At 40.9% G+C, this 26,711-nt stretch overlaps 2 protein-coding genes across 2 annotated transcripts in view; one reads left to right on the top strand and one right to left on the bottom strand.

The window, feature by feature from the left end:
* Positions 1-6,327: 6,327 nt before the first annotated feature.
* On the bottom strand, positions 6,328-13,901 carry drc12 (dynein regulatory complex subunit 12 homolog; the record flags this gene model as incomplete). Its single annotated transcript, XM_080505861.1, has 6 exons — positions 6,328-6,456; positions 10,814-10,944; positions 11,042-11,134; positions 11,369-11,488; positions 13,676-13,744; positions 13,853-13,901. The coding sequence occupies 6 exons, from the start codon at positions 13,899-13,901 to the stop codon at positions 6,328-6,330; spliced, it is 591 nt and encodes a 196-aa protein (XP_080361987.1).
* A 2,824-nt stretch (positions 13,902-16,725) lies between these two features.
* cbl (Cbl proto-oncogene, E3 ubiquitin protein ligase) overlaps positions 16,726-26,711 on the top strand; it is a 39,056-nt gene continuing 29,070 nt past the window's right edge. The window contains exons 1-2 of the mRNA XM_080513856.1: positions 16,726-16,878; positions 23,390-23,637. Of these exons, the coding sequence (XP_080369982.1) occupies positions 16,732-16,878; positions 23,390-23,637 (395 nt within the window). The 5' untranslated portion in view covers positions 16,726-16,731. The remainder of the gene's footprint in view (positions 16,879-23,389; positions 23,638-26,711) is intronic.

Below are 26,711 nucleotides of genomic sequence, written 5' to 3'. Positions count from 1 at the left end.
GAAGTGAATCTTTCCTAACCCAATACAGTCAGAGATGCAAATTTCTTATTTTACAAGTATAATTGGCACAATCCTTTTATAATGTTGTAAAAATATGTTTTTGTTCATAATATATAGCGATTTTGTTTGCATCGTAGTATTACCCACGATGCCTCCACATGTTCCACTTATACCAATCCTCCTGCGAGGAGAGTTACATGCGTGAAAACAGCCAGACATTGTGCACATAGCTGATGTTTTTGTTTGAACAGTTAGAGCACCAGTGTGTAAGATAGTTGAGAACTGGATTGCCACCAGCTAAAACCCCTTCTCGTCTTGAGAAAACCTATGGTGGACACAAAATGGCAAGCGTGGAACATAGGCAACCTTCAGGCCACGTTCAGCACGTTGTTTGTATTAAATGTGATCATTGTAATGAAAGGAAGGTCAGATAACCACATTTGAAGCCATTATTAATTACAAGACTTTCTTAAAGGTCCCATATTACATGGTTTTTCAACACTTTCAAATTGTTGTCAAAGGTCCAACAACATTGTATTCAAAGTGTGTTTCCTCAAATCCAGACTTGGTCCTGAATTTCTGCCAGTCTAAAAGTCCCTCCAGTGGGCTCTACTGAAAAGCGCTGCTTCTGTGTCTGTACCTTCAACCACTAATGAGCTGTGTCTAACCGTGCCATCTCCATGTCTGTTTTCATTACCATTTTCGTTGAATTATTTACTTGGTTTGTTACCATTTTGTCCTCTGGTAGAGAGAATGGTAATCTTTTGCGATCACCATGATCAAAGTTCCCCACAACATGATGGTGTAACTCCTTAATATTTGAGCTTGGGCTAACATAGACAACTGTTAAATTGCAGGTAACAATTATAGGAGAGGGGATGAGAGTCAATCCAGCCACAGTTGAACCAAACAGCAGTTGTATTAAAAACTACTAAATGAAAGAGGGGCATAACAGTGAACACTCATGCTTCATAGTGAGACAGTCCCCGATTTGGAACTAGGTTGAGTTTTCTATCAGAGTCGGAAAAACATGTTTGCACTGGATTAATCACTCTAAAATTAGATGTGAATTGGTGATCTGCCCTCCCGTCCCTCATCGTCAGCTGGGACTGGACTCGGCACCTTAAGACTTTCAGTTGAATGAAGACGAAAGAAGATGGATAGATGCATGTTGAGTTAATAAAGTCCACATGGAGATGGTTAGCTAGCTCCTTTCATTGAATTAGTCTGCTGAATTTTCATTTATCCCTGTGGTAATTGTCCCTTCTGATGTAGTTGAAGCTATTCATCCTTTCTCTGAGGTGATAAAAAAATACATTGACAATAGGAGATACAATCACAGCAAGAATCTCAAAGTGTCATCGCCTTTCTAATTTCTATTTTCTCACACCAAAGAAGTAATTGTTGAGTTAATTTGTATTTGCCCATGTCCAGGGCGTACCCTACTTTCCCCCAATGGGAGGCCTGAAACTAATAAAGTGGATTTAGAAGAAGGAATAATCTTTATTGGCGACTTGCGACACACTGGTCTATATATGTAAACATTCTTTATTTCCTCGTGTAATAACTTGTTAGTGGCAAATTGCCAAATAAATTGAAGGGAAAAAAAGGACCCTCATTTGATTACAGTTTTATAAATTAAGTTTTTCTCCATTTGCTGAATGTCACTAAGAAACCCCCGAGACTTTGACGGCTCCTGCCGCTCTCCACACTCACTCCTTCAACACTAAAAAAACATTTACAGGGGCGCTAAATCAAGCGTAGTTGGAATGAGATTGCCAATTACCTTGAAGGCACAGTGAGCAGTAAAGTAAGAATTAAAACAAATCCCACTGAAACACTGGGCGACCTTCTGTAGGAGGCCACTGAGAGAGGGAGAGAGAGACCACAGGGTTTTGCTGCTGTATCTTAAACTCATTATTTTTCTTATGTTGACGTTTTTATTCCCTTTATAAATACATTTCCTTAAACAGCCTCCGTTTGTTTTGTGGGGTTTCTGCTTTGCTCGCTTCTTTGCTTTGTATGTATTTGACCTTCTCCGCTGTCAGGCTAAATAGCTTCTGAGTGCACTTTGGGTTTTTGTTTTTTTTTGGTTTGTTTTACGTTTTATTTCTCATCAGGGAGAAATATTCATAGTGTGCACCTGCTTTGTTGTGACACAGCGTGGGGATGTATGGCTTTCTGGCTGAGTACACATAACAACTGTTGAGCGAACCAGAAGGATGTGATGTGTCTACCGCCCGCTTCCCGCACGCCGGCGAATCCTTTAAACGGCCAGGGAGGCCTCGCACACGCGCGTGCTTGGGACGTCTTAACGGAGGCTAATGAGTTTAACGGCTCACTCATGCGCTATATAAGCAGGCGCTCACCCGAGGTCCATCCATCACTGTGATTTTCAGAGGCGTATTTCTGCCTCCTCTCCGGCACATAACATCCAGCATTTGATTTACACGTTTAATTCAGTCTCATTTCCTCTCGCTCTCCTCCCGTCACTCTTTGTTGCCTACTTTTTTTCTTCGCTCTCTCTCTCTCTCTCTCTCTCTCTCTGTCTCTCTCTCTCTCTCTCTCTCTCTCTCTCTCTCTCTCTCTCTCTCTCTCTGTCTCACTGCAGCTTAAAAGATGACAGGTATTTTTACCCCCACCCTCTTCTCAGTGTGTCACCATCCTGCTCATCACATCCACAGCAAACACACCTGCATACGTTCCAGGCTGTGACACAGCAAAGCCGTTTCTGGTGCTCCAGGTCCATAAATTAAGTGCATCCCTACCCTCTCCTGCCTGGCTGCTCTGGGATTTATGGAGCCTGTGATGAGCGTTGAGGGCCTGCAGAGGTGTGTGAAAAATCTACTTCGCTCCTCAAGCTTCACCCAGCTGTAGCACATAGCAATACCAATTTATTTGTAGTTGATTGTTATAGTGCCAGGCTCTGGGAGACTTGATGCACTGAATTCAAAGGATTGGAACACACACTAACAGCTCAAATCCCACTGGCTTTTCTATAAAGGTGCATCCAAAGCTTTTATTTTGCCAAGCTTAGACATATTACAAATTCATCAGACATGAAATATTTCAAGCATTTATTTTTGTTTTATTCTTTATAATTTGAATGTATTAGTCCCCAAATCAAAATTACATTATCTAAAAATAGTTTAATATTTTAACTGTAGGGCCTGATTTTCAAATAAAACTTTGTTTGTTGCTGCTCTCCTGAATGGAAAATGATGCATTTTGACCAAAACATAACACTGTTTTGATAAAGCGCAACTTTGATTTGATTGCTTTTTAATGACAGCTGTCATATCTGTTGATCATATTTCTCCTGTTAGGACTGTGTCGCTCCGTGAAAGAACTGCTTTTCTTTTCTCTGACAGCAGATTTTACAAGGGTAACAACGTGCGCCGAATAGCACGCTCTAATGAGCATCGGATCTGAGGATGGCAGGTGAAAGACATAAGAGGCGATCAGTAGAGACGACATCCACAATGAGACTGGAGCACATTTTCAATGAGAGCTTTCCAAATTGATTTACTGGTAATTAACTGAAGAAAAAGAAAGTGTTGTTGTTGTTGCTGTTGTTATTGTGTGCTGAGAGAAAAGTTATTCAGAGTGGTGAGAATTCACAAGGTGAGATGCTGCCAATGCTGTTATACAGCCTTTTGTTCACTGACATATTGACCAAAACATCCTGACATTGTGTGTCTTTCAGAGAAATAAAATGGAGCTTCATTTATTTGGTGCTTCATTCCTTCACTTCGAATTCTTGCCTTGATCGATGGTTGAGTGGAGGAAACATTGATCCCCTCATTGAGGCTGTGTATGTGCTGCTTGGCTGGGTGTGTGTGTGTGTGTGTGTGTGTGTGTGTGTGTGTGTGTGTGTGTGTGTGTGTGTGTGTGTGTGTGTGTGTGTGTGTGTGTGTGTGTGTGTGTGTGTGTGTGTGTGTGTGTGTGTGTGTGTGTGTGTGTGTGTGTGTGAGATCTCTCATGCCCTTGCCTCAGTTGGACATCACAGTGTGGACATCTTGTCATCAGTGGGAGGCCATCTTGCTGCATTATTACCTAAAAAGCAGACAGACGCTGCAGACGGCCGACCCCGAGTCCAGTGGAGTCAAAGCAGCCAGAAGTCTTCTGTCGGGGTATCCATAAGAAAAATGAGATCAGACGGCTTTCATTGCAGAAGTTCCCGCATGAGAAGTTCATAGCGACGCTGTGGGTTACTTCTTCCAGACTGAACAGTCACAAAACTCGTGGTCACTTTCAGTCAGACTGTTGGGCCTCCGTTGACCTTTGATTAAGGTTTCAAAGACTGAAGTAAACAATAGTCGCTGATTTCCATAATGACTTCATTATTTACTAAGCTGCATTTATCTCTCGGTAAATTAAAATCTGTTCATTAATTGTCAATGTTGTACACTGACGTGTTTTTCTTCCTGCTGGGAAGAAAACCTGTCAGAGAGGTAAGTGGACCTATACTGATTGTTTTGACAGAAGTCTGATTAGATAAGAGACAGTTTAGTATTAATTGTCCTTTCATGATTAAATAGAAAGTAGAAAAGTTCCCCTGCTTCAAGTGGAACGCAAAACATTGAGCTGCTGTCATCTGTCATTACTTGTAAAAGTTACAACCTTTCATTAGTTAATGTTGTATGCTCCATCCAAAAACCTCATTTCAATCTGTGTAGGTGTGAAGTATGGATCATATTCACTGTACAAAAGCTCATCTAATAATTCCCACTTCTAAATGGGTGAAGGTAAAACCTTAGCTACTATCAAGCCATTAATTTTATAGACCACTTTATTCTGTTCAGAGTCGCTGGAGCCAATCGGAGCTAACGATGAGCAAGAGCAGGATACACCTGAACAGGTCTCCAGTCCATGAGAGGACAAACAACCACACACACTCACATTCAGACCTATGGGCAATTTAGGGTCACAAATTAACCTGACATGCATATGTTTGGACTGTGGGAGGAAACCCATGCACACTCAGAGAACATGCAGACTCCACACAGAAAGGCCCGGCAGGTATTTGAACCCATGACCTTCTCTCTGTGTCTTTGCCTGGGATGGACCAGAGTAGTATACAGAAAAATAATAATACCTTAGTATAATTATACTTTGAGTTATGTGATTGTGGTTGTAATAGTATTCTACATATTTTCAGTACTGTTTTCCTCCTATGTGTGTATGTTAATAATGTAACATTACAAGTAATTACATGTCAAATCAAATGTACACAATGTAATCTGCCACTAAAGTCTAATTTGTTGTTTTACTATTGTCAAAGGTTATACAAATACTTTGCAATTTGGATACATTTGATAAGCAGTACTTAATCATTTATAGCCTTAACTTTGTATTTACATGAAAACGATGCATCAATTATTTTTCCACCAAGACAATGCTCCAAACAGGCTTATAGTAAACGCCCCCACCCTCCCTTCAAGCGACGCCTGTGCAGTTTGAAGAGAAAATATTGGTTTTCAGATAAAGGCCTCCTGAGTTTCTGTGTTAATTGGTCGTCAGAGCTCCGAATTATCTTAATCCCAGAGTAAATCATTCATTACCCCACAGACAAGAGGCTGAAAAAAAAATGTACCGGGCCATGAAGAAGAGGCACGAATGACAGCCCTGGAAGAGAAATCTGTTTATCTCACTCCCCCTCGAGGAGGGAGTCAGATTTTATTGATGCTTGGCTGCTAAATCATATTTCTTGCATCATTAACTGTTATTTTTTCCCTTTCTGTCATTTATGTCTATGGGTGATGATTCTGAACATTACGTCTAATTTACTTTTTATGTTTGTTTTTCAGCTGTTCTGCACTTCTAAACCTCAGACATCTACATTCACGTTCATGTTGCTGTGAAAAGTCATCAGTTATATACAATCTAATCTACACATTCTTTCACTCTAAATAAAGTCTTTCCCTGCAAAGACGACAAAGTACACCGTGTATCTGTGCATGTAAAATACAAGATCGTTGCTGTGACTCTAAAAGCATCAGAGGATCTTAAATAGTCATTTGCCACATCTAGTGGTCATCACGCAGTATTACAGTTAATTTGAGGTAAACTTCAAAGTACATGCCCAGATAACTAAGTCTGTCTTGAGCTCTAATAAAATTTTTTTAAAAAAGACATGTAATAACATCCATCTGTGTGCTGAGTGCAGCGATGTGAGAGCTGCAAATGGATCCTGTCCTGGACTTCGCTTCCAGTTAAGCTGGATGCAGCGCTCTGATCAAACACAAACAAGTTGGTGATGCACCATCAGACAAAATGTGCCTGACTGAGGAGGACAGCTGCTCTCATGTGCGAGGACCCTGTCATCTACACGTCCAGCGCGTTCAGCCCAAATTCGCGCAGCAGCTCCGTGTAATCGTGATGAAGGGCTTCGCTCTTGTCCTCCCCTCCTCGTCGAGCCCCAGCCAGCTGAGTAGTCAGACTGTCCAGAGTCTCCTGCAGGAAACATCAGTGAAATTACAACACAGGCTGAGATTTTTCCTCTTCAAATCATCTAGTTGTCTGACCTCCCTCTACTCTCCTTGCCAGCTCCATCCCTGATGGGTTTCAGGAGTGAGCTGAAGAAGATGAGGTTTAATTAGGCTGGATGACACAAAGAGAGAAATGACGTTAATTACATGTGATAATCCTATTTATACAAGGACAGGCTGAGGCCTCCAGCTGGGCACAACCACCTTCCGATGACGCTCTGAAAATCTGCAAGCAGTTTCTGTGCTGCTTCTATTGAAGGTCATCGTTTACATTTGAATACAAATATCCTCCACAGCCAGGGTTACTGCAGCCTGGCATAACAGTCATTATTGTGAGAACAACTGAAAGCATCTCGATAATATATACATTCAAGTTTGACTTTCATCTGATATTCACTCCGCAGGACAGTCTGAAGACATTTATTTTATCTTCGCTAATATTCAGTGACTTGCATCTCTGAGAAATAATTTCTCAAATCATCACCTACATTCGCAGTCATCACAAGCAGGTGATGCTTTCTACAAATCTCTCACTCCTGACCATGTTTATTTGATGGGTTTATTCCTTTCCCTTCTTGGTTTTTCCGGTAGTCATTCTCAAAGTGTGAGCAGGTTAGCGCTCCCTCACAGAGCTTCAACCACATTATGTCTTAAATATTGTGTGTCTTCATGTAAATATATTGCAACCGTTGCAGTTGCATCATGTCAATAATACTAATTAAAAAAAATCATAGGTTTTTTCCTCTCATTTATTACTGTTATTATGATGACTGCTTATATAATTTCCTCAAAAATTAAAATGAAGAACCCCCCCAACTCTTACGGTGCTATGGCTTACGGTTTATGACATAAAACATGGTCCTTCTATTAGCAAGGAGAAAACTCACCTGTTTATCAAGAACTCTGAATACTAAACTGACCCATCATAAACTGACCCAGACCTTTACTACAAGGTAAAGACCCTGAATCAGATAAGGACTCTAATCTGACCTGGAGCTTGACTCATCTCGTAATGATTTTAGCTGGGATCCTTTTCTGTGATCATATAGAGCAGTGAAGACCCTCTGAATGTTTCTGAGTGACAAGGATCCCTCTCACACTGTGTTTTTAGGATGCCACATTATGACATCCCTCTAAAGAATCGTTTTCATCTCAGCGATGCTTTCAAGTGAGAACAGAGTCTTTTCTTTCAGGAGAATTTCAAGGATGCACGAGACGTGTCGTCAGCATCTTCAAGACACCAACAATCATCTGCACACTTTGGCTACAGGTGCAGTACTACAGATGTGACAGAAATGAAACTGCACCCACATATTGACTCCTGTTTTTTCTGATTTTGTTGTTTTCACCTTCAGACATTATAACTTTCTGAATCACTGTAGTTTCACAGATTTTTTAATTGGAATCATTCTATTTGGACGCTCACAAAAACTATTTTAATCCATGAATTGTCCCCTTGACAATAATGAGTTTCATGTTGGTGGATGTCTTCTTTGGTTTAGGCCGTCTTTAAGCAACAGGATCTTCTCATCATGAGGCGCTGACCACTGTACCACCGCACAGTCAACAATGTATAAATCTTAATAAGTTACATTTTATTGATCTCAAATCCCTTATTTACAAAAGGAAATTTCCATATGAAAGAAACTGTTTTGTACCAAAGAAGTGATATCAATGATAGAACAAAAATAAACTCGACTTCCAAAGTAAAAGCTTCCTGCTGGTCTGTGGTGGCATTGCAAGTGAACCGTGGGAGGTCAGATACACTAAGTACGGTATATAAAAAGCTTTCAGTACAACATTTTGTAATTGTACAACAAAACATATGTACAGATAGATATTTATGTCAGAAAAAATATCAAAACTAGTAATAACATCAACAGACCTGTGATGTAGACACCCAGAACTGTGCTGTGATGGACTGTACAGCATAATGATTTTATTGGAGGCTATGCATGTACATTTTTGGTTCATCTGGATGCACCATCCTTATGCACTTTATTGCCATTAGCCAGTGTTTATGTTGAATTAATATGTTTCTGGAATAAATGTTACAGAGAAATTCCTTTACGACTTGCTCAACATTGTCGGTGCTCTGCATGTGTGTGTGAATGAGATGCGGCCTATTGTTTATGTCACCTTGAAACTTGATGATAAAAGAACAGTAGGTAGTTGTGATGGTCCGCCTGATTGCAATTTGCCAGTAAGATAATGGAGAGGAAGGACGTACAGCTGCACTTTAGTATTTTCTCCAATCTTGGAGAACGCTTTAGGCCTCACAACCAAGGACAAGTCCCTGAGTTTAAGAAACAGCCCCTCTTATCTCATTTGAACTATAACACTCAAAGCTTTCGAGCTACAGTGGTTAGCACTCTTAATTCAACATTAGAAGCCTGAGTTTAAGGATGGGGCCTTTTTGTGTAAAATGTGCACGCTCTCCCTCTGGTTATGTATAATTCGCTCTACTTCCCGTAATCCAAAACTCATGGTGTTAGGTTAATTGTTCACTTAGTGATCATGTGTCTCTTTGACAATCTGTGCAGAGTTTAATCTCTTTTTTACCCTCAGTGTGATATTACTTTATTATACTTTGGAAAATAAGCTTGTTGCTGTATAATTGTGAAGTGGAAGGAAAATGATACATGGTCAATTTGTTTTACATATAAAACATTGAAGTGTGGCATGAAAAAGTATTTAACCACTTTACTCTGATCTCCCTGAATAAAATCCAGTAACGCCAAGCACCTTCATTTGTTAATAGAGACCATCTGTTTGTAATCTAATCTCAGATGTTCTTCAGAGAATATTTGTGAACAAACGGCATCATGAAGCAGGAACACACCAGACAGGTCAGGGATGAAGTTGTGGAAAAATTGAAAGCAGGGCTAAGTTAAATGTCTCACGCCGTAAACATCTCACCTGCAATCCATCACCCGTAAATGGAAAAATTACAACTGCAAACCGAGCAAGGCGCGGCCGTCCACCTAAACTAACAGGCCAGACAAGGAGAGCATTGATCAGACAAGCAGCTGAGAGGTCTGTGGTCATTCTGGAGGAGCCGCAGAAATGCACAGCTCAGGTAATCTGTTGACAAGACAACTATTAGTTGTGCACTCAACAAATCAGAAGAGTATCAAGAAAAAAAGCCATTGTTTAAAGAAATTCAGAAGAAGCCTTTACTGTTTGCCACAAGCAATGTTGTGGACACAGCAAACATGTGGAGGAAGGTTTTTGGACCAAATGCAAAACCATGGGAAACTAGCAGTGCACACCTGAAGACACCATCCCCACTGTGAAACATGGCGGTGGCAGCATCATGCTGTGGGGATGCTACAAAGGAATGGTTTAGATCCAAGAATATTCACGTGTTAGAATGACAAAGTCCAAGTTCAGACCTTCATCCAGTTGACAATTTCTGGCGTGACTTGAGAATTGCTGTCGACAGACACTTGCCATCCAATCTGACTGAGCTCACAATTAGCTATATTAAATATTTTAAATATTTCAGTGTCTACATGTGCACTGCTGGTAGAGGCAGACCTCAAAAGACTTGCAGCTGTGATTGCAGTTAAAGCTGCAGTATTGACTCAGAGGCTATGAAAACTTTCGCATGCCACACTTTTCAGTTGTTTTAGCTGTAAAATAAATGTAAAACCATGTATCAGTTTCCTTCCGCTTTTTAATTATGGGACACGTCGTGTTGGTCCGTCACATCAAATCCTCTCAAAATATATGTTGAGAGTTAAAGAAGTATGAATACTTTTACAAGTCACTGTATCAGCAACATTATACTACATAAACATTTGCTTACCTTATAAGGGTCGTCTGTTGCTATCTACATATTCAAACTGCTTTGTTGTGGTTGTTTCTTTTCTCCATCATGAGCTTAGATATGTGTTCATCTTTCAAACTGCGAACATCCATATTGAATTGCTTCTTCATCCAACTAAATGATGTAACTTAATGAATGATAGATAGTTAGACTGAGCCACACCGTGCCGACGGCATCATTGCAATACCACAATGTGCACATTGTTATTAAAGATAGAATAATTTAAAGGGAGAATTTGTCTCATTATTTTGCTTTTAAAGAAGTGACAACTGTAATCCAGCACTAATTTTCAATTACCTGCTCAACACTGCAATGAGCTGAGTTCGAGGAACTGGGTGAGGGCATTGTTTACCTTAAGGAGACAGTTTCAGTCTCATTTGTAAAGTAGGTGCTTGTCTATGCAGGTAAATGAGGCCCAGGAGTTACCAGCAGCTCCTTTAAATATCTGTTTATATTATTTTATTTTGACTGGATGTGTGCTGTAACTCACATGCAGGACCTTCTCACAGTCGGTCTCCATGTGATCCAGCTTATGTTGGAGGTCTGTAATGATGGCATCCTTCTCTTGCTCGACCCGCTCACGCTCCTTCCTCTCTCTTCTCAGCTCTTCTTGACACGACTCTGAACAGAAACACATAGGCAGGTTCATCTCATTCACTGGATCCTTCAGGTATTAATGTATTCAAATAAAACCTTTAAAAATTGAATATATTCATACCCAGTTTTTCCCTCAGCTGGATCACCTCCACCTCAAGAGTCCTCACCTTGCACGTCAGGTCTGCCTTCATGGTTTTGTACTGCCGGCTGAGATCTGGAGTGACACTTGTGTCAGCTACGTATGTCAGACTTCATGTCTGAGTCATTTTGGAATGCAAATGCAGCAATCAGCTTAAGCACTCTGCTCATTAGACTTTTTGTTGCTTAAAAAATTACCGGAACCTTAGCAAACATGCTCCTTGTCCTCACTCCCAAAGGGGCTGCACACTTTTGTTCAGCTTGTTAAAGGAGAGCGTGATTTGTGATTTATATTCCGTCCTGTACGTACCGGAGCTGATGTCCCTGAGGTCTTGCCTCTCGTGCTGCAGCCTCTGCTCCATGTCTCTCACTCGTCTCCTCAGGTCACTCCGGTCAGACTGGACCTTTCTCACAGATTCACACTGAAAGACTACACACACACACACACACACACACACACACACACACACACACACACACACACACACACACACACACACACACACACACACACACACACACACACACACACACACACACCAGTGAACAGAGCAGACTCAGATCTCCTTCTTTTTCTCATGTGCTGAAGCAGAAATAACTCACGAATAAATGCGCTAAGAGAAGTTGTTCAAGGCAAGCATGTGATTCAAAGAACTTGCTCAGACTTCAAGTTATTGTTTAACATACGAGCCATAATTACTTGTACAGAGTGTGCTTGTCAAGCTTCACCAGGAACTGAAGTGGTTTCTTCTTTCAGCTGCAGTAATATGTAAATACTTAATTCAAACTTATACACAAGAATTACAGCATGATATATTAATACAACCTTATTTATATGATTTTCATGTTTTTCCAGTCCTGAACTACTGTCCTAAATAATTTATTATAAACCCTCTCTTGTGTCACTTTTACTTATTATTACCTTTAAACTCGCAAAAGAATATTTGTTGCTGCAAAATGATCTTCATTAACATTTTAAATGCCAATTTAATGGTGAAAAATAAATCAGTTGCATGAACATGATTTTTACATCCTTCCATTTTTGTTTTTAGTGATTGTTTTTGAAAGGAACTATTTAAATTCCTGCATGTAATTTATTCATATTGACTAAATGTTATTCCAAAGTTCAGATTTTTATTTGCAATATTTGAACAGAAAAATTTACATGTTCTTTTTCTTGGCCTATATGGACTCATCAGACACAGTATGTAAGATAATAACTAAGATGATCTCATGACAAGTCATTATGTATTTTTAAAAAGGAGATTGTTTCACATGTTCCAGGCAGTGCATATGTATTGTTTAAAAGAGCCACATCTCAGCTGCCACATTTTCTCTATGCTTTCAGTTTAGACATGCAGATAGAATTACAAACATATTTGATATATTGTCAGTAAGTTATCCAAAAATCAAAAGAGAAAATATAAAATGGTCACATATCTATAATAGATGAATACACAATAGAATCAAATAAATTACAAAGATCAAATAAAGCAAAGATATTTCACACATATACCAAAGATTCAAGAGGTATGAGTACTCAAGGAGTATTTTTTTGAGTTGCAGCAAGACAGGGTCCTCTGCTCTCTCTCCCAAACTTTTTACAGTCAAGGCCATCTATGACCTCGCTCCTCCATACCTGACTGCCCTCCTCCTTCATTCCTCCTTCTGGACCCTCTGACTCCACCTCACAGCAGTCTTTAGCTGCTCAACACCTCACCTCTCGAACTTTCCGTCCTGTCAGACATCCGACACATTCAATCCCTGTACACTTTTGCATCCTGCCACTAAACTTTTCCAAACAAGCACCTCAGGCTAAATGTTGTTGATCTGCTGCAAACTTCTGAAAGTCGTATAGTGTTACTTGTTTTCTTTGATGATTTTTACTAAAATTTCCATGTGCATTAAACACTATACTAATTCTGTGGATCACTATGTCTGCATTTCTCTGCAGTTCAAATATTCAAATATGTTGAAGTCATCCTAGTTCTTTAAATGCAGTAATTTCTAACTCCTTCTTATAATAATTGAAGAATGTAAAAACCCATAAATGATCAAAGTTAAGAATATATCCACCAAGACTTGGATATAGATTAAAAACTCAGAGACTTGCCCATGAACAGGTTAGATGCATTTTTTTCTTCTTCTTGGTAGTTGCTGTATTCACAGCAGGACTAAGTGACAGTGAAAAAAATTTGATGATTAATCAGTGAACAAGTTTTCAGGTAAAAGAGGAAGAAAACTCCTTTTTGCTTCAGGTTCATCAAAGAGACGTCATTCCAGATTCATTTCCAGATTTTATTTGTTCACCAAACTGTCACATTGTGATCTTTAAATACTTTATTATTTGCATTATACATGTGCTTCAAGAAAATGTCATTAATGCAGTACTTTGAATTGGATTTCTGCAATGTGGAAGCAATAAAACATGTTACATTTTGATATGAGCTAATACCTAGAGTAGAATTTAAGTGGAATACATTATACCTCTATCTGAGTATTTTTAGCCACAGTGACTTTGGTAACAGTAGTTGTGACTCACGCATTTTTTAGTCAGGCTTTCCTCTTTAGTCCTGATGAGAAAGGATTTATGAAAGAAACAATCACATAATCTCACCAATGTAATCCTCCAAAACAGCCACATCCAGAGTACTGCGCCTGTACTTCTCTTCCAAGTCATTTCCATCTGCACACACACAATCAAATCAACATTATTAACAACTGAAGGGATGCATAGTTCAATATCCATATATAAATATATTTAGACAAAGCCCATCAGTTCAAATAAAGTTACTTTTTTCTGGATTTTTCTTGGTTTTCTTCGTCTTTTTCTTTGGAGGCATGCTTTGCTGGCCATGAAGCTTCTGCAGTGCCCAAACCACACACACACACACACACACACACACACACACACACGCACACACACACACACACACACACACACACACACACACACACACACACACACACACACACACACACACACACACACACACACACACACACACACACACACACACACACTCTATAGGGATGAGCGCATGTGTTGCTGGTTGCTAAGTGAGTTGCCATGGCGATCAATGTCCTGCTTGATTGATAGTTGATGGATGTATGTTGCAGCCAATAACAGTCAGCCTGGAGCCCCGCTGGGTTTGTTGCTCATGCACACAGGCCATGTCATTGGATCCTTGGCCTCACCATCGGCCTCAGTGTGTATATGTCACTGCGTCCTCTGTTGTCAAGGGCAACCAAGGCTCTCCTGGGAGAATTCAAGGCTTCATTCAGCATCCTTTGAATGTTTTACAACATTCTTCAGCTGAACACAGGCAAAGCAGAGGCCATTATCCTCAGTCCAGTATCCACACACAATCATATCTAACCACAGGTCAGCTCATTATCCAACAGTATCATTCTTCTTTCTGCAGAAATGTTTGTTCATTTTTATTTATACAACATTGCAGAAAAATCCAAGATCAAAAGTTATTGCAGCAGGATGGATGATCTCTCTGTGACTAAGCCAACCTGACAGTCAGGCTGTGACCTGCAGGTTGTCTGATCTGATACCGAGACCAAAGTGTTCAAGACTAGTTTGGAAAATTACTATTCTCACTATCACTTTACTATTAATATAATTCAGCAGATAACTCAAGACAACAAAATATGTAATCTCTTTCAGTTCCACTTTGTCTGATCCCAGTTGAATACACAGGATGTCTGGACAAGTCAATGGTCCATAATGGGACAAACATAGAGATACAAACGTGTTCACACCAACAGGCTCTTTAGATTCAACAATTCACGCAATACACATGTTCAGGACTGTTGGAGGAAATAAGCCCAGAACGAAAACTCATTAGAAGGTACGAGTGTTGCTAACCACCACACCACCACGTAGCAATGACATAAATCTTCCTCCTCTCATCTACAAATGTATTATTTCTATTTTGGATATATGTAGACCGCGTTTGCAAAGGTAACAGGAACAGTGAGATGTGTGAAGTTCTCTGATGAGAGGACATGATTTCGTAGGTGAATTGGGGATGCCAAATACTAAAATGGGAATGTAAAGTCAATCCAAAGGGCCTATGTGGTTACTAATTTCATCATTACCTTTATCTAAATAAAACCTTTACTTTATTATCCTTTCTATGCTGTTTTCATTCCTGTAATTAGTTGTTTAGTTTTAATGTATTGATTTGTTTTATTTCTTGGTAGAGCACTGTGATTTGCCTTGTGTCTGAATTGTGCTCTATAGGTAAAATTGCCTTGCCTTGAAGTATACTTTAAGATTTGATACCGTGAATGTAAAAACAAACCCTTAATAAATCTCCTGCATCTCTATACTACATTAAAATATAAACAAAGGCTATTAAGGCGATTGTTTTCTCCATAACGTATGTGGTTGTATTAATCATTTTATCTTCACTTGTACTGTATATCTTGAGCCATCATGAAATCAGTAGCAGCTTCTCAGGGAGGTCAATCTCCTTTCATAATACCTAAAACACTTGAAATTAGAGATAACAACAAGCTAGCCGCTCCCTTTTCTCTTTAGCCCACATGTCACAATGTAACATGGTTTCCCAAGAAGTTCCACATTTTGCATCATTTGACAATAGAACAATGTTCCATGTTGGCTCAGAACATGTCAAATAAGCTTTGGTCCAGAGAAGACAAGATGTGTCCCAGTTTTTGGGGAATTGGGATTATATTTTTATGAGCTCTGATGAAACTATCTCTTTTAAATTGTTATTCAGAAGTGTAAAAATAGATCATTATTAATGATGACGGATCTACGGATCAGCTCTGTTGATAAAAGCATTTTCATTTTATGAATGCAGTGCAGGCGGAGTCGCGCCGGCGGTACATTCATGCCTCGGGAACGCGCAGTGAGAAGGCGTGGAGTAGTGAGGAGGGCGGGGGTAGTGAGGAGGGAGCGGAAGGGGACGTACAGGAAAGGAAAGGGCCGCACATACACGTCACGGGGGGGAAACAGAAGGGAGAAGCAAAAAAAAAAAAAAAAACACACACTGGGCAATGTTTAATTCCCACAATTATTTATTTGTCCCCGTGTGTGACCGTGACCACTCGGCAGCTCCCGGCTCTTCGAGCGGCCCGCGTCTCCAGGCTGCCAGCACGCGGAGGAGGAGCGCTCACTCCTCGGTCACACGGACGCACAACTTCCCGTCACTACGCGGAGAGACGAGCTGCCGCTGCTGACAGAAAAGCGGAACCACAGCAGGGGCTGCCAGAAGGAGAGGACACGCTCCAGCCCGGTGAAACGCCGCCTTTGTCCTCCAGCGGAGGGCTGCTTGCTCCGGTAATTAGCCTGCGTGGGTCCCCGCGGAGAGGCGGTAGCTGCTGCAGCGGAGCGGCCGGCGCAGGGTGTGAGGGACCGCCGGGCTGCTCTCACCCACATTTGGGGGCATTTATCCCTCAAACCCCGCTTAGCTTTACTGATGGGAGGCTGTATCTGATCATTCTCCCTCCCACCCCCCCTGTTCATCCCCCCTATTGGACCCTGGCTCGGATCAGCCGCACGGGCGCTGTCCTCGCAGGGGGGAACCGGATCACCATCGCCCGGTCCAGCTAACTCGGTCCCCCTGCGAGACCCCCCTCCCCCCCTCCCTCACCCTGCTGCTCTGCTGTGGTCGCCCCTCACGGAGCCCGACCATGGCAGGGAACCTGAAGAAAGGCGGGGGGCTGATCAACATGATGAAGGATGCCTTCCAGCCGCACCATCATCCCCTCCACTCCCATCACCAGCCCGGGGCCGTGGACAAGAAGACGGTGGAGAAATGCTGGAAGCTGATGGACAAGGTTGGTAGTGGTGACCGGCGCTTCACGAGCCGCGACACGGCCGCAGACGCGTTGGGCTGCACGGGGCGCCCTCTGCTAGCCGAGGGCAGCTAACTAGCGAGCTAATCTCCGGTCCAGCGGTGCTAACGTGCAGTTAGCAGTCAGCTGAGAGCAGACGGCTAACTGACGCTAATTAGCTCCCTTCACTTCCACACCGCTTTAGTTTGTCACGTTGCGTTTTGTTGTGTGTGTGTGGTGTTTGTTTTTTTTTTATTCTGCAGCAGCAGTTTATGAAACGGACACATTCAAAAGAGGACATAAATAAAAGTTGGCTCCACACGCAGGAAACGGGTTGATTTGAGCCATCTTTTTCCGCTAATGCTACTAAGTTAGTTGCTCACTGTTAGCACGTTTAAACACAAAGCTGTGTGTGAAACGTTTACTCTTTACCAAGAGAGCAGTGTGCCGCATAGCGTGTCAACAGTTTAACAAACATTGTTTTTGAAGAAAATAACATGAACTGCTAGACATTGGAAATAATTCCTGGGAGATCAGCCCACTGTCTAAGCTTCTTGAAATGTAAAAAAAAAAAAAAAATCGTGGAAAATAAAATCAAAGCGTCTATTTAGCGAAGTCAATTATGCAGTTCAACAGAGGAGACTGGTTTCTCTGCTTCACTTCTTGGGGGGTAATAGTTTGACTCTCTTGCTTCATGTGAGATCCTCACAGCTTTCTTGGCTCTCCTATTCACGCCTGAGGCCTGACTGTGGAGTTGTGCTGTTTAAAGGTTCACCCCCTTCAATTTACCCTACTGCTCTTTTTGTTTTCCTCCAGAGGAGAGATGTCTTTATAACTGATAAAGGTAAATTCACTGAGGTTAGATGGGTGGAAAGTTGACCCTATGATGCTCAAATCTTCCTGCATGGTTAGTTTGACTTTCACAGATTACAGGAAGAGAACAATTTCCCATTTAATTCTGAGATGGTGCAACAGTTGAGTGGCAGAACAACAAAAGAGAACTGAAAAAAAAAACGTCTTGCCTTTTGAAATACGTTTTTTACTCCAGGTTGTTTGAAACAGCAACAGAAATATCACCGTGTGCCATCTAAAGTAAAACCACAAGCCAAGATAACCAACACCTGCATGATTATGATACTTGATCTCTTCGTGCAGCTCCCAAATGACAATCATTTAAATTTCATCAAAATTGTGAGGCTGGTTTCTTCAAAACCCCGATCAACGCATATCATTGTTAAAGTCAGCTAATTTACATTGTTCTGACTCAACATGTTGTCTGAAGTGCAAATTAAAAGTGAAAAGGGAAATGAATGTTGGTCCATACCTTGAAGTGATTAAATTGCTCAGTCCATGTTTTTCAGAAGAATTGTGTTGGCCCACTCCATGCTTTTGTCTGTTTAACGACAAACAATAATTCTTTACTTCCAGATTTCTAGTTTAAAATAGTTCATTTAACACATAACAGTTTCATTGTCACATTTCTGCGTGAAGTGTCAATAACTGCAATTGAATCAGCTATACATGAACTCCCAATCAGATGCTTTCTCTTACACCCACCTGTCAGTGTCAGATCAGTTTTTTATAATAGCAATTTATGCCTGTCATATTGTCAATGATCATAGTGCAGTTTGTCTGTACTACTAAGTTTCACATTGAATTCTCTGATGTACCAGATAACATTTTCGTCTTTAATTTTCTGACATGGCAGGTAAAGGAAAATGTTTATCGTGGTCACATCAGAAGCATCTTAAGCAGGGGTGTCATACATTTAGCACAAATCTAATCTGTGAGGGTGGATTTCTGAAAACATGCTGAAGACCGCAGAGAGTTATTTGTCAGCATCAGTCTGGAGGAAAAACGTTCAGATTGCAGGTTAATACAATACTTTGTGGAAATCGTTTTACATGTGATTGTTTCTATCATGTTTACGCAAACTTGTTTGCTCCAGAACTGAGGGTAACAATTGGTGTTGACACCATAGAATGTGACATCATCAGAAATTTGCGCTTGTGTTCTGAGGTTTGCTGGTTCGAATCCTACTGTGGACAGAACACCTGTTCCTTATGGTGCAATGCAGAGAACAAAATTCTCTGTATGTGTACATACTCTATTGTGTATGTGACCCCTGAGATATACTGTATTTTAACCTCCTAATCTAAAGCCGAGATTTAATCAATAAGAGACACAAGTCATAACTTTTTGTAATGAATTTTTTGTTCATACAATTAATAATGTCTGAGCACACAGTAATTACACTTTATCATTGGCCCAATATTTGAAAAAAAAAAAAAAAAACGGCATCACACAGATCAGTCTGATACAGAAAATTTGAGCTTGTGACTTGAGTCTGGTATAATAAGGCAATATTGCTTTGATCTGAAGTATAAGTATATTTTGTAAAGTTAACAGTGATGTCAGCCATATTATTTAATTTTAGTCTGTGAGACACCTATAATCTTAAATTCGTATTTGCTAATTACATCATTTGCAAGACATTCAGCCAAAAGTCAAACCTGACATCAGGAGGACGGATGCAGACAAACAGGAGAGAGAATGATGAGTGGAATGCGGTTTGGTTGCGAGGCAGTACACATTTTTACTCGTAGACTTTAAAGTACATGTGCAGGAGCACTTGCATGCTTTGGCTCTGTGTGTGCATGAACCTGAGTCTGACTAGGGAACAGGTACAAGCGCACGTGTAGTAGATGATAGCCACAGGGAATTTCGTAAAAGCTGGAGGTAAAGCTGTTGCCCTGGCAACAGCTTTCCTGGACTTAGACATCACCAGTGGAGACCTCCTGCAGCTGGAGGATGGACAAGACCGAAAAAGACAGCATTGCTAGGAGAAAAAAAAAATACAAATATGACACACATTTCCACCAGAGAGCTCGAAACTTTATTCCACCTTCAGTTGCATCACCTTGAAATGATTTCAGTAGATGAAATCGTCAGGATATTTCTAGTTTTCACCGCTTAGTTGAATGTTAATATGGATAATCCTCAACATTTTTTTCTTTTTTTTTATGCTTGTAGGATTTAAAGCCCCCTCAGAATCCTTCTCGTCTGTCAAAAACCACCATGTGTGCCGTTTTCATAGTCTGTGAAAGAGTTGAAGGTTATTGATATCGGCATGATGCTGCTGCACTGAAATATTTATATTCTCTCAGCAGGAAACTGACCTTTTAATGTTCAGACACTAATGAAGACCTACAGGCTGAAAATATTTCACATTGTGAAATTAGTCCAGCTTAAAATATCCTGCTGGTCAAGTGTGACCTCATTCCTGGTGAGAGGCATTTGAAACGGCAATGATAAAGTCAGCGGCTGCTCCCTGATGTAAATAATCCTAACGTGCTGAATCCCTCACCATGAAGTGAGGCTCCGTTTCTACAGTGACTCCATATATGTTTAGTGTTTTATTTGGGAAGGCGACCACAATCCTAGAATCGCTAATAACAACAAATTATTTTATTGCTGTAGCACCTTGCCTCACAGGTAGAATAGCCATAGTTTATTCTGGGTACTCCAGATTACTCTCACAGACTAAAAACATGCGTTTCAGGCTAATTGATGACTCTTAAACTGTCTATTATACAACTAATGGCCCATATACATGATCATTGCCTGGTTTTTGAGGAACGTTTATATTCTTTTAGTCAAAGAAGTATGTAGTAATTCAAATTTAGGCAGAAAAGTGACTTACTATCTTCACTATAAGTGAAAACGTCGAAATAGCACTGGTCAATAAATGCATTTATTTTCTGGGTTTCAGTTTTTAATAACAATATATCTTAGTTAAATGAAAATACAGAGACTACATTTGTCATGAGAGAAACTGTGTCGCTGGAGTTTAGAGCGAATAGAGTGAGTTCACGGTCTGGTTTATAAAACAATGCAAACATTTATTCGATGTGCTTTGTGCGTTCTGCTGGTGAAGGAGTTTGATTCTCTTGTGGCTATAAAATTTAATTCTCAACCTTGATAACAATTCCATTACTCACACATGTTACACATGACAAATGGAAAGCTATAATTAATCGGATGGTAATTAGGAAGGCACAATATCAACACGTACAATATACCGATTGCAAAACACTGACTGAATTGCTGTCAAATGATGTTTGCAGGCCCTGCAAATTAAAAATGATGGCATTTTGTTTTGTGTAAGACAAATGTGAAAACTCAACTAATTCAGAACTATTGTGAAAATAATTTTTCCCAAAACTTGCAATCAATTGACAAAGAATGAGCACTGTTATTTTGAAGAACAAAGGCTCAAATAAGTGAGCATTGTCTCTTTAAGAGTTTGTATTTATCGCAAATCATATTATCAATTAATGTAATACTCAGCCTTATTGCTGTTATGCTGCAGCCCTGCAAATCAAGTTCTGTCCGTAAGGCCATAGAATGATTTATGGAGCTTTGTTATTCATTTGTGACATGGCATCGAAGATACTAATGCATGTGAAATGTTCATAAAGTGTAGATCAAAAAGCGGTGTGGAAAACATTTTGTGTTGTCATGACTGTGGAAATGTCACATTGGTTGTGAATTTGTATGAATATTTTATGCTCTAAAATATTGATTCATACATTTAAAAAAAAAAACGTTGTTGGCTATTAATAATTAATAAGCCAACTCCCCTTTGAAGTGACGTATTCCCATAATGACTTACTGATCACTGAAAGAAGCGAGAAAACACGGACAGGCTTTCTTCTAGCCTGACTCCTGTCATATTTCTCACTGGCAGACAACCATTTGGCATCATCATGTCCTGTTGTTGACATGCAATTGTTTGGTCGCCATTGAAGCCGACAGTGCTTCAAGTCCAGGGTCAGTTTAGGACTTGGCAGCTTGGACTTTTGATCACAGGTGGAAGGTCGGGCCTCACAAGCGTACGTAACACGAAGGTGTCCAGCGGTGATGGACAGCAGCCGAGCAGAGCTTTCGTGACGTAGCGGTCCAGGCTGTCTGCCAGGGTCTTCTGTGATCGTCAACCAGTGACTCGGACATGGCGCAGCAGCACAGCGAGCCGGGCGAGGGTGACCATTGAACTGAGGATGAGACATGAGTTCATGCCCTCCTGCCAAAGTGTGTCAATTCCAAGTTGGGCTAATTTCCCCTCGGTGGGCGTCCACGGATCTGGTGAGGGGTCCTCATCAATCCTGGTTTGCCTTCTTAAGACATATTCTTGTGTGTTTATTTCGAAGTCATGTTGATGAAGCTCGCGGGCACACAGCTGAAACCTACCAGTTGGCCCTTCAGCTGTTTAAGTTTGCAAACTGATCTCATTCACATGTAAAGTAAAGAGTATTTTCAAGGCAGAAGTGGTGGTGGGTGTGCAGATTGAAATGAGGAAGTGTATACAGCTCAGCAGCTTCACTGAATGTACTGAAAAAGCAAACTGTGAACTGTAGAATTCACAAAATGGGTTCAGTAGAGTTGTCATACTGGGTTATTTCATTCAATTCTACAATAACACAACACTTGTATATATATTGAAACTCAAATGTCATCATAGTTGGAGCAATGCAAATGTTTGTCTAAAAGCACTTACCCCCCCCAGGTGCCTGGCTCAAACATCACAACCGCCAAGCTTCACGGATTTCTTGAAAGCATTTATCTTTCAATGACACCTTTAATGCTATAAATTGATAACTCATTCCATCTACATGCTATATTAATTTACCAGATTGATATTGCAGTGTTATTCCAATATCAATGATAAAATATACATATCACAAGAGTCTGATCGAACTGTAGTAAATAATGTTTCAATGCACTGTCTTTTTATTTCCTATATGTCAACATGTTGACCAATCAGAAGAAGCCTACCCGCTCCATGTGCTTGCATACTAAGTTGATGTGTCGCAAAACTGCATGGCAAAAAAACCCAAAACCGTTACAAGAAAGATCACTGTTATCAGAAAGAACAAATGTCTAAAGAGTATATCATTATCTACGCAAGTATTTGGACTTATCGCAAATCATATAGTTTTCGATGTATTTTAATAGATCATGCAGCCTCAGTATGGCATTTTGTCCTCCTCGCCCTCATTTTGTGAGTAGATTCAAAGAAGCTGTGATGGTGGTGAAATGAGGCGTTTCTTGCGGGAGACTCTTGTTTATATTCCATTAGATAATGTATGGAACCACTGAGAGGTTCGGGCTCGACGGGCTTTTAGGGCCTTTTTCCTCAGTCTTTTACTTTGTTGGCATTTTACTTTGTTCGTGTCTCCTGTCTCTGCTTATTGACAAAGTATTGTACTCATGTTAAGTGCTTTAATACAGAAAGCAGCTACGTTATGCTGAATTTGTCTAAAGATGTCTCTGATGCAAAAAACGAGAGCGCATAGTGACATTGAGCCAATTGTCCGACTTAGTTTCTGTCTTGTATAACGATTTCCTCACCACTTACTTTCTAGCACACCTTTTAGCCTGCTTTTCACACTCGTACCCATTTCTCGTCTCTGATAATATCTTGTCTTCCCCCTCATATCCTCTCTTTCTGCAGGTGGTGCGCCTGTGCCAAAACACCAAATTGGCTCTGAAGAACAGCCCCCCTTACATCCTGGACCTGCTGCCAGACACCTACCAGCACCTGCGCACCATTTTGTCTCGCTATGAGGGCAAAATGGAGACTCTGGGAGACAACGAGTACTTCCGGGTTTTTATGGAGAACCTGACCAAGAAGACCAAGCAGACCATCAGCTTGTTTAAAGAAGGCAAAGATCGCATGTATGAGGAGAACTCGCAACCCAGGTGGGTCAGGTGGACAGAAACGGGGACACCCATCTCGACATTAAATGAGTTGTTGTGTTTGAAGCAGTGGATGGTGTGAGAAGGACCCAGCTGGGTGTTTCTGTTCTTCTGTTATCACTCTGAACTTTGTGGTCTTGGTCAGACTTTTCTTGTAAAGGAATGGAAGTGTGACTTCTGAGAGCAGCATGTTCATTCTGAATAATTAGGACTGTTCCCTCAGTGTGAGCTGTTGTACCCACCCCCAGCCCTTCGGGTTGGTTGTAGCTCACAACGTATCAAAGCGAGATGTGCTGTGGTTTAAGCATGTGAGCGTCTGTGGTCAGAATGACAGCTTAATCTACAGCTGCCTGCCTGTCACTTTGTTTTCTGTGCCTCCCTATCTCCACCATCTACTTCAACATGTTCACTTCATGCTGCTGTCTGAGTGCATTTTCTTCATTTAGAGAGAAACTGTTTTCTCTTCTTTCATGTGATCCTATTTTAACCCTTCTGGACTTGCACTGAAGTATGCAGTTGTCCATTTTCTTTAATGTGACATGAATTGTTGATCAAACTTTCCTTGAGTTTTTCTTGACTGAAATGTACTAAATGCGTAAAAGCATCCTTCGAGATGCTGAAAAGACTTCCAGACGTACTGCAGCTATTTATCAGCACAAAGCAATGGTGCAGGCCATTCGCTGGTGGGAGCTGCCTAAAACATCTGCGCTTTGAGGAAATATAGCTGCTCAAACATAAATTCTATACATATTAAAGTCACAATCAATCACTGTGCTGGACTGGTCACCTGTCCAAATTGTACCCTGCATTCACCAAGAAGGTCGTTAGAGCAGTCGTCTCCAAATCGGAAGGTTGCAGGTTCAATTCCCATCTCTGCCTGCCAACATGCCATGCCGAAGTGTCCTTGGGCAAGACACTGAAGCCCAAACTGCTCCCATTGGAGTGACGGCGCCGTGCATGGCTGCAGCCTCCAATGGTTTGTGAACGGGTGAATGTGATGAACCATGTAAGGCGCTTTGGGGGGGCTGCTCACACGGTGGAAAAGCGCTATCGGTGAAGTCCATTTCTAAACGTTGGTGCATTGTCTTGCCACAAAATAATGCTAGTGTTGATGAGCGACCTGAGGTGCTGCCTTTAAGATCCTCACTGAACCCTTTTGATTTGATTTGCTGAATGCCATTGCGCATAGTTGTAACAGGCCTTATATATACTGTGTTACAAAACATTAAGCGAGGCGTTGCCGTTTCCCTTGAGAGCGATTAAAACATCTGAACCATTATCAAATGCCCCCCCCCACCAACACCTTTTTCCAGAACTGCCTCGAGGTTCATTTTCTCTTACTGGCAGTGGGCAAGTTGCTGTGCAGAAGATTTTCTATTCAAACCCTGGGTGTGCGATTACCGGCGCCTTTTCATGTCTGACTGCTGTCTTCAGGAGCTTTTAGGATTGGCCTCACTGTGACACTGAGCGAATGGGGAATTGCGCTGACAGAAGGAAGCTGACAACAAAAGGAATGGCATTGGGTCAGTTCATGTGTGAATTTCAGCTTTACTCAGCTGAACAGACCTGATTAAAGTTCACTCACCAGGTGCATCAGCAAGTTTATTGTTCAACTCGGGTTTTGACAGTGTTGTCAAAATTTACCACTGCAGAACTTGTAGCAAGCATACCGCCTGAGGACACGCTGTATAAAAATTATATTAAACCAAACCCTTCAAACGTATGGTCACATGGTTAATATAAGTGCAAGCACACTTTGAAATAATACCAAGAGATGACCAATAAGAGTGAATTATTACCGGAGTCGGTGGTGGTTTAGTTCGGAAAGTCCAAGATTTTGAACACCAGGACGAGATAGAGGTGAGAGCAGAGTCAATATGTAGCAAATTGGCACGCAAAGTGAGTCTGTGGACCGCTGCATCTGGAGTATTGCCATTTCCTCTAAAACACGATGTCATGAATCAGACGCGTCTAACAAAACATCTGAAAGCGTCATCAGCCTTTGGTTCACATGAAAGGAAGCTTGAGAAGATCATTGGAATGTCTCTGAAGATGATTGATACATGTGTACTTGTTTAAATCTGAGTGGTGGTGACGAAGATACGTGCTTATTTTTCAGAGATATTGTGTCGTCACTTTCCAAAGTTTGAATGACTGTAATGTAGGTTTTACCGATTGTTGATTTGCATGAGCTCATGTCTGGACAGTCCCTACAAACTTGATCATGAAAAAATTTGAGACGCATCCTCATCTTGGTGATCAGTTCCTCTGTGAAAGTGTTGTCCTCTGCCTTGAACATAAAGTTGCAGGCAAAAGGCAACTGGAATGCATCTTGTGAGAAAAAATGAAAAGGACCAAGTCGGGCTGCTTTCTTTTTTTTGTCTTTGTCCATGTAACATTTTCTTTCAAATTCATTTTTATCTTTTTATCTATCTCTAATTGCAGAAAGACACACACACGCGCGCGCGTGCGCACACACAAAGACGGCTATTGTCTGAATAGAGAAGGCAGTGGTAGCGACACTAACTAATGAGTATCAGCCCACTTAAGAATGCCATAGAATTGACCAATGGCGTTGAGTTGCTGGAGAGGGACGAGTGCGTGGTCGGGCTGTAGCTGAGCGAAGCACATGGCTCTGAGAAGTCTCAGACTGAATGCAGAAGGTTTTAGTTTGTTTTTACCCAAGCAACACTGTACTGAGCTTGATCTTGACTTTAGTAGAGGCCAAGTTGTGTGCGTATCTGGTGCATTATGTTTACTGTGTTTACCTACTGACTGGAAATGAATGAATGAAAGAGGTGCATTGTTGCTAACAGCAAGGAAATTCAGTCAGCGCAGGAAAGTGGAGAGTGAACACGTCTTGATTATGAACACTCACAACCCATATTCAGCCAAAATTCACACAACATAGTCATTTGGCTTCACTCAGCACAGCTAAAATGCTCCCTGATCTCAAGAGATAACAATCTACTCGAATATCTAATACTGATTTCATTTCATATTTACTTTTTTTTTGCTCATTTTTGAATGACTAGTTGGCATGGATGTTATACTCTAAACCAGATTTCTTAACTGAG

This window comes from Blennius ocellaris (assembly GCF_963422515.1).
Source record: "Blennius ocellaris genome assembly, chromosome: 2".
In the NCBI taxonomy this organism is placed as follows: Eukaryota; Metazoa; Chordata; class Actinopteri; order Blenniiformes; family Blenniidae; genus Blennius; species Blennius ocellaris.
Note: the sequence above shows the minus strand (reverse complement) of the source record. Positions and strands in the feature narration are given on the sequence as shown.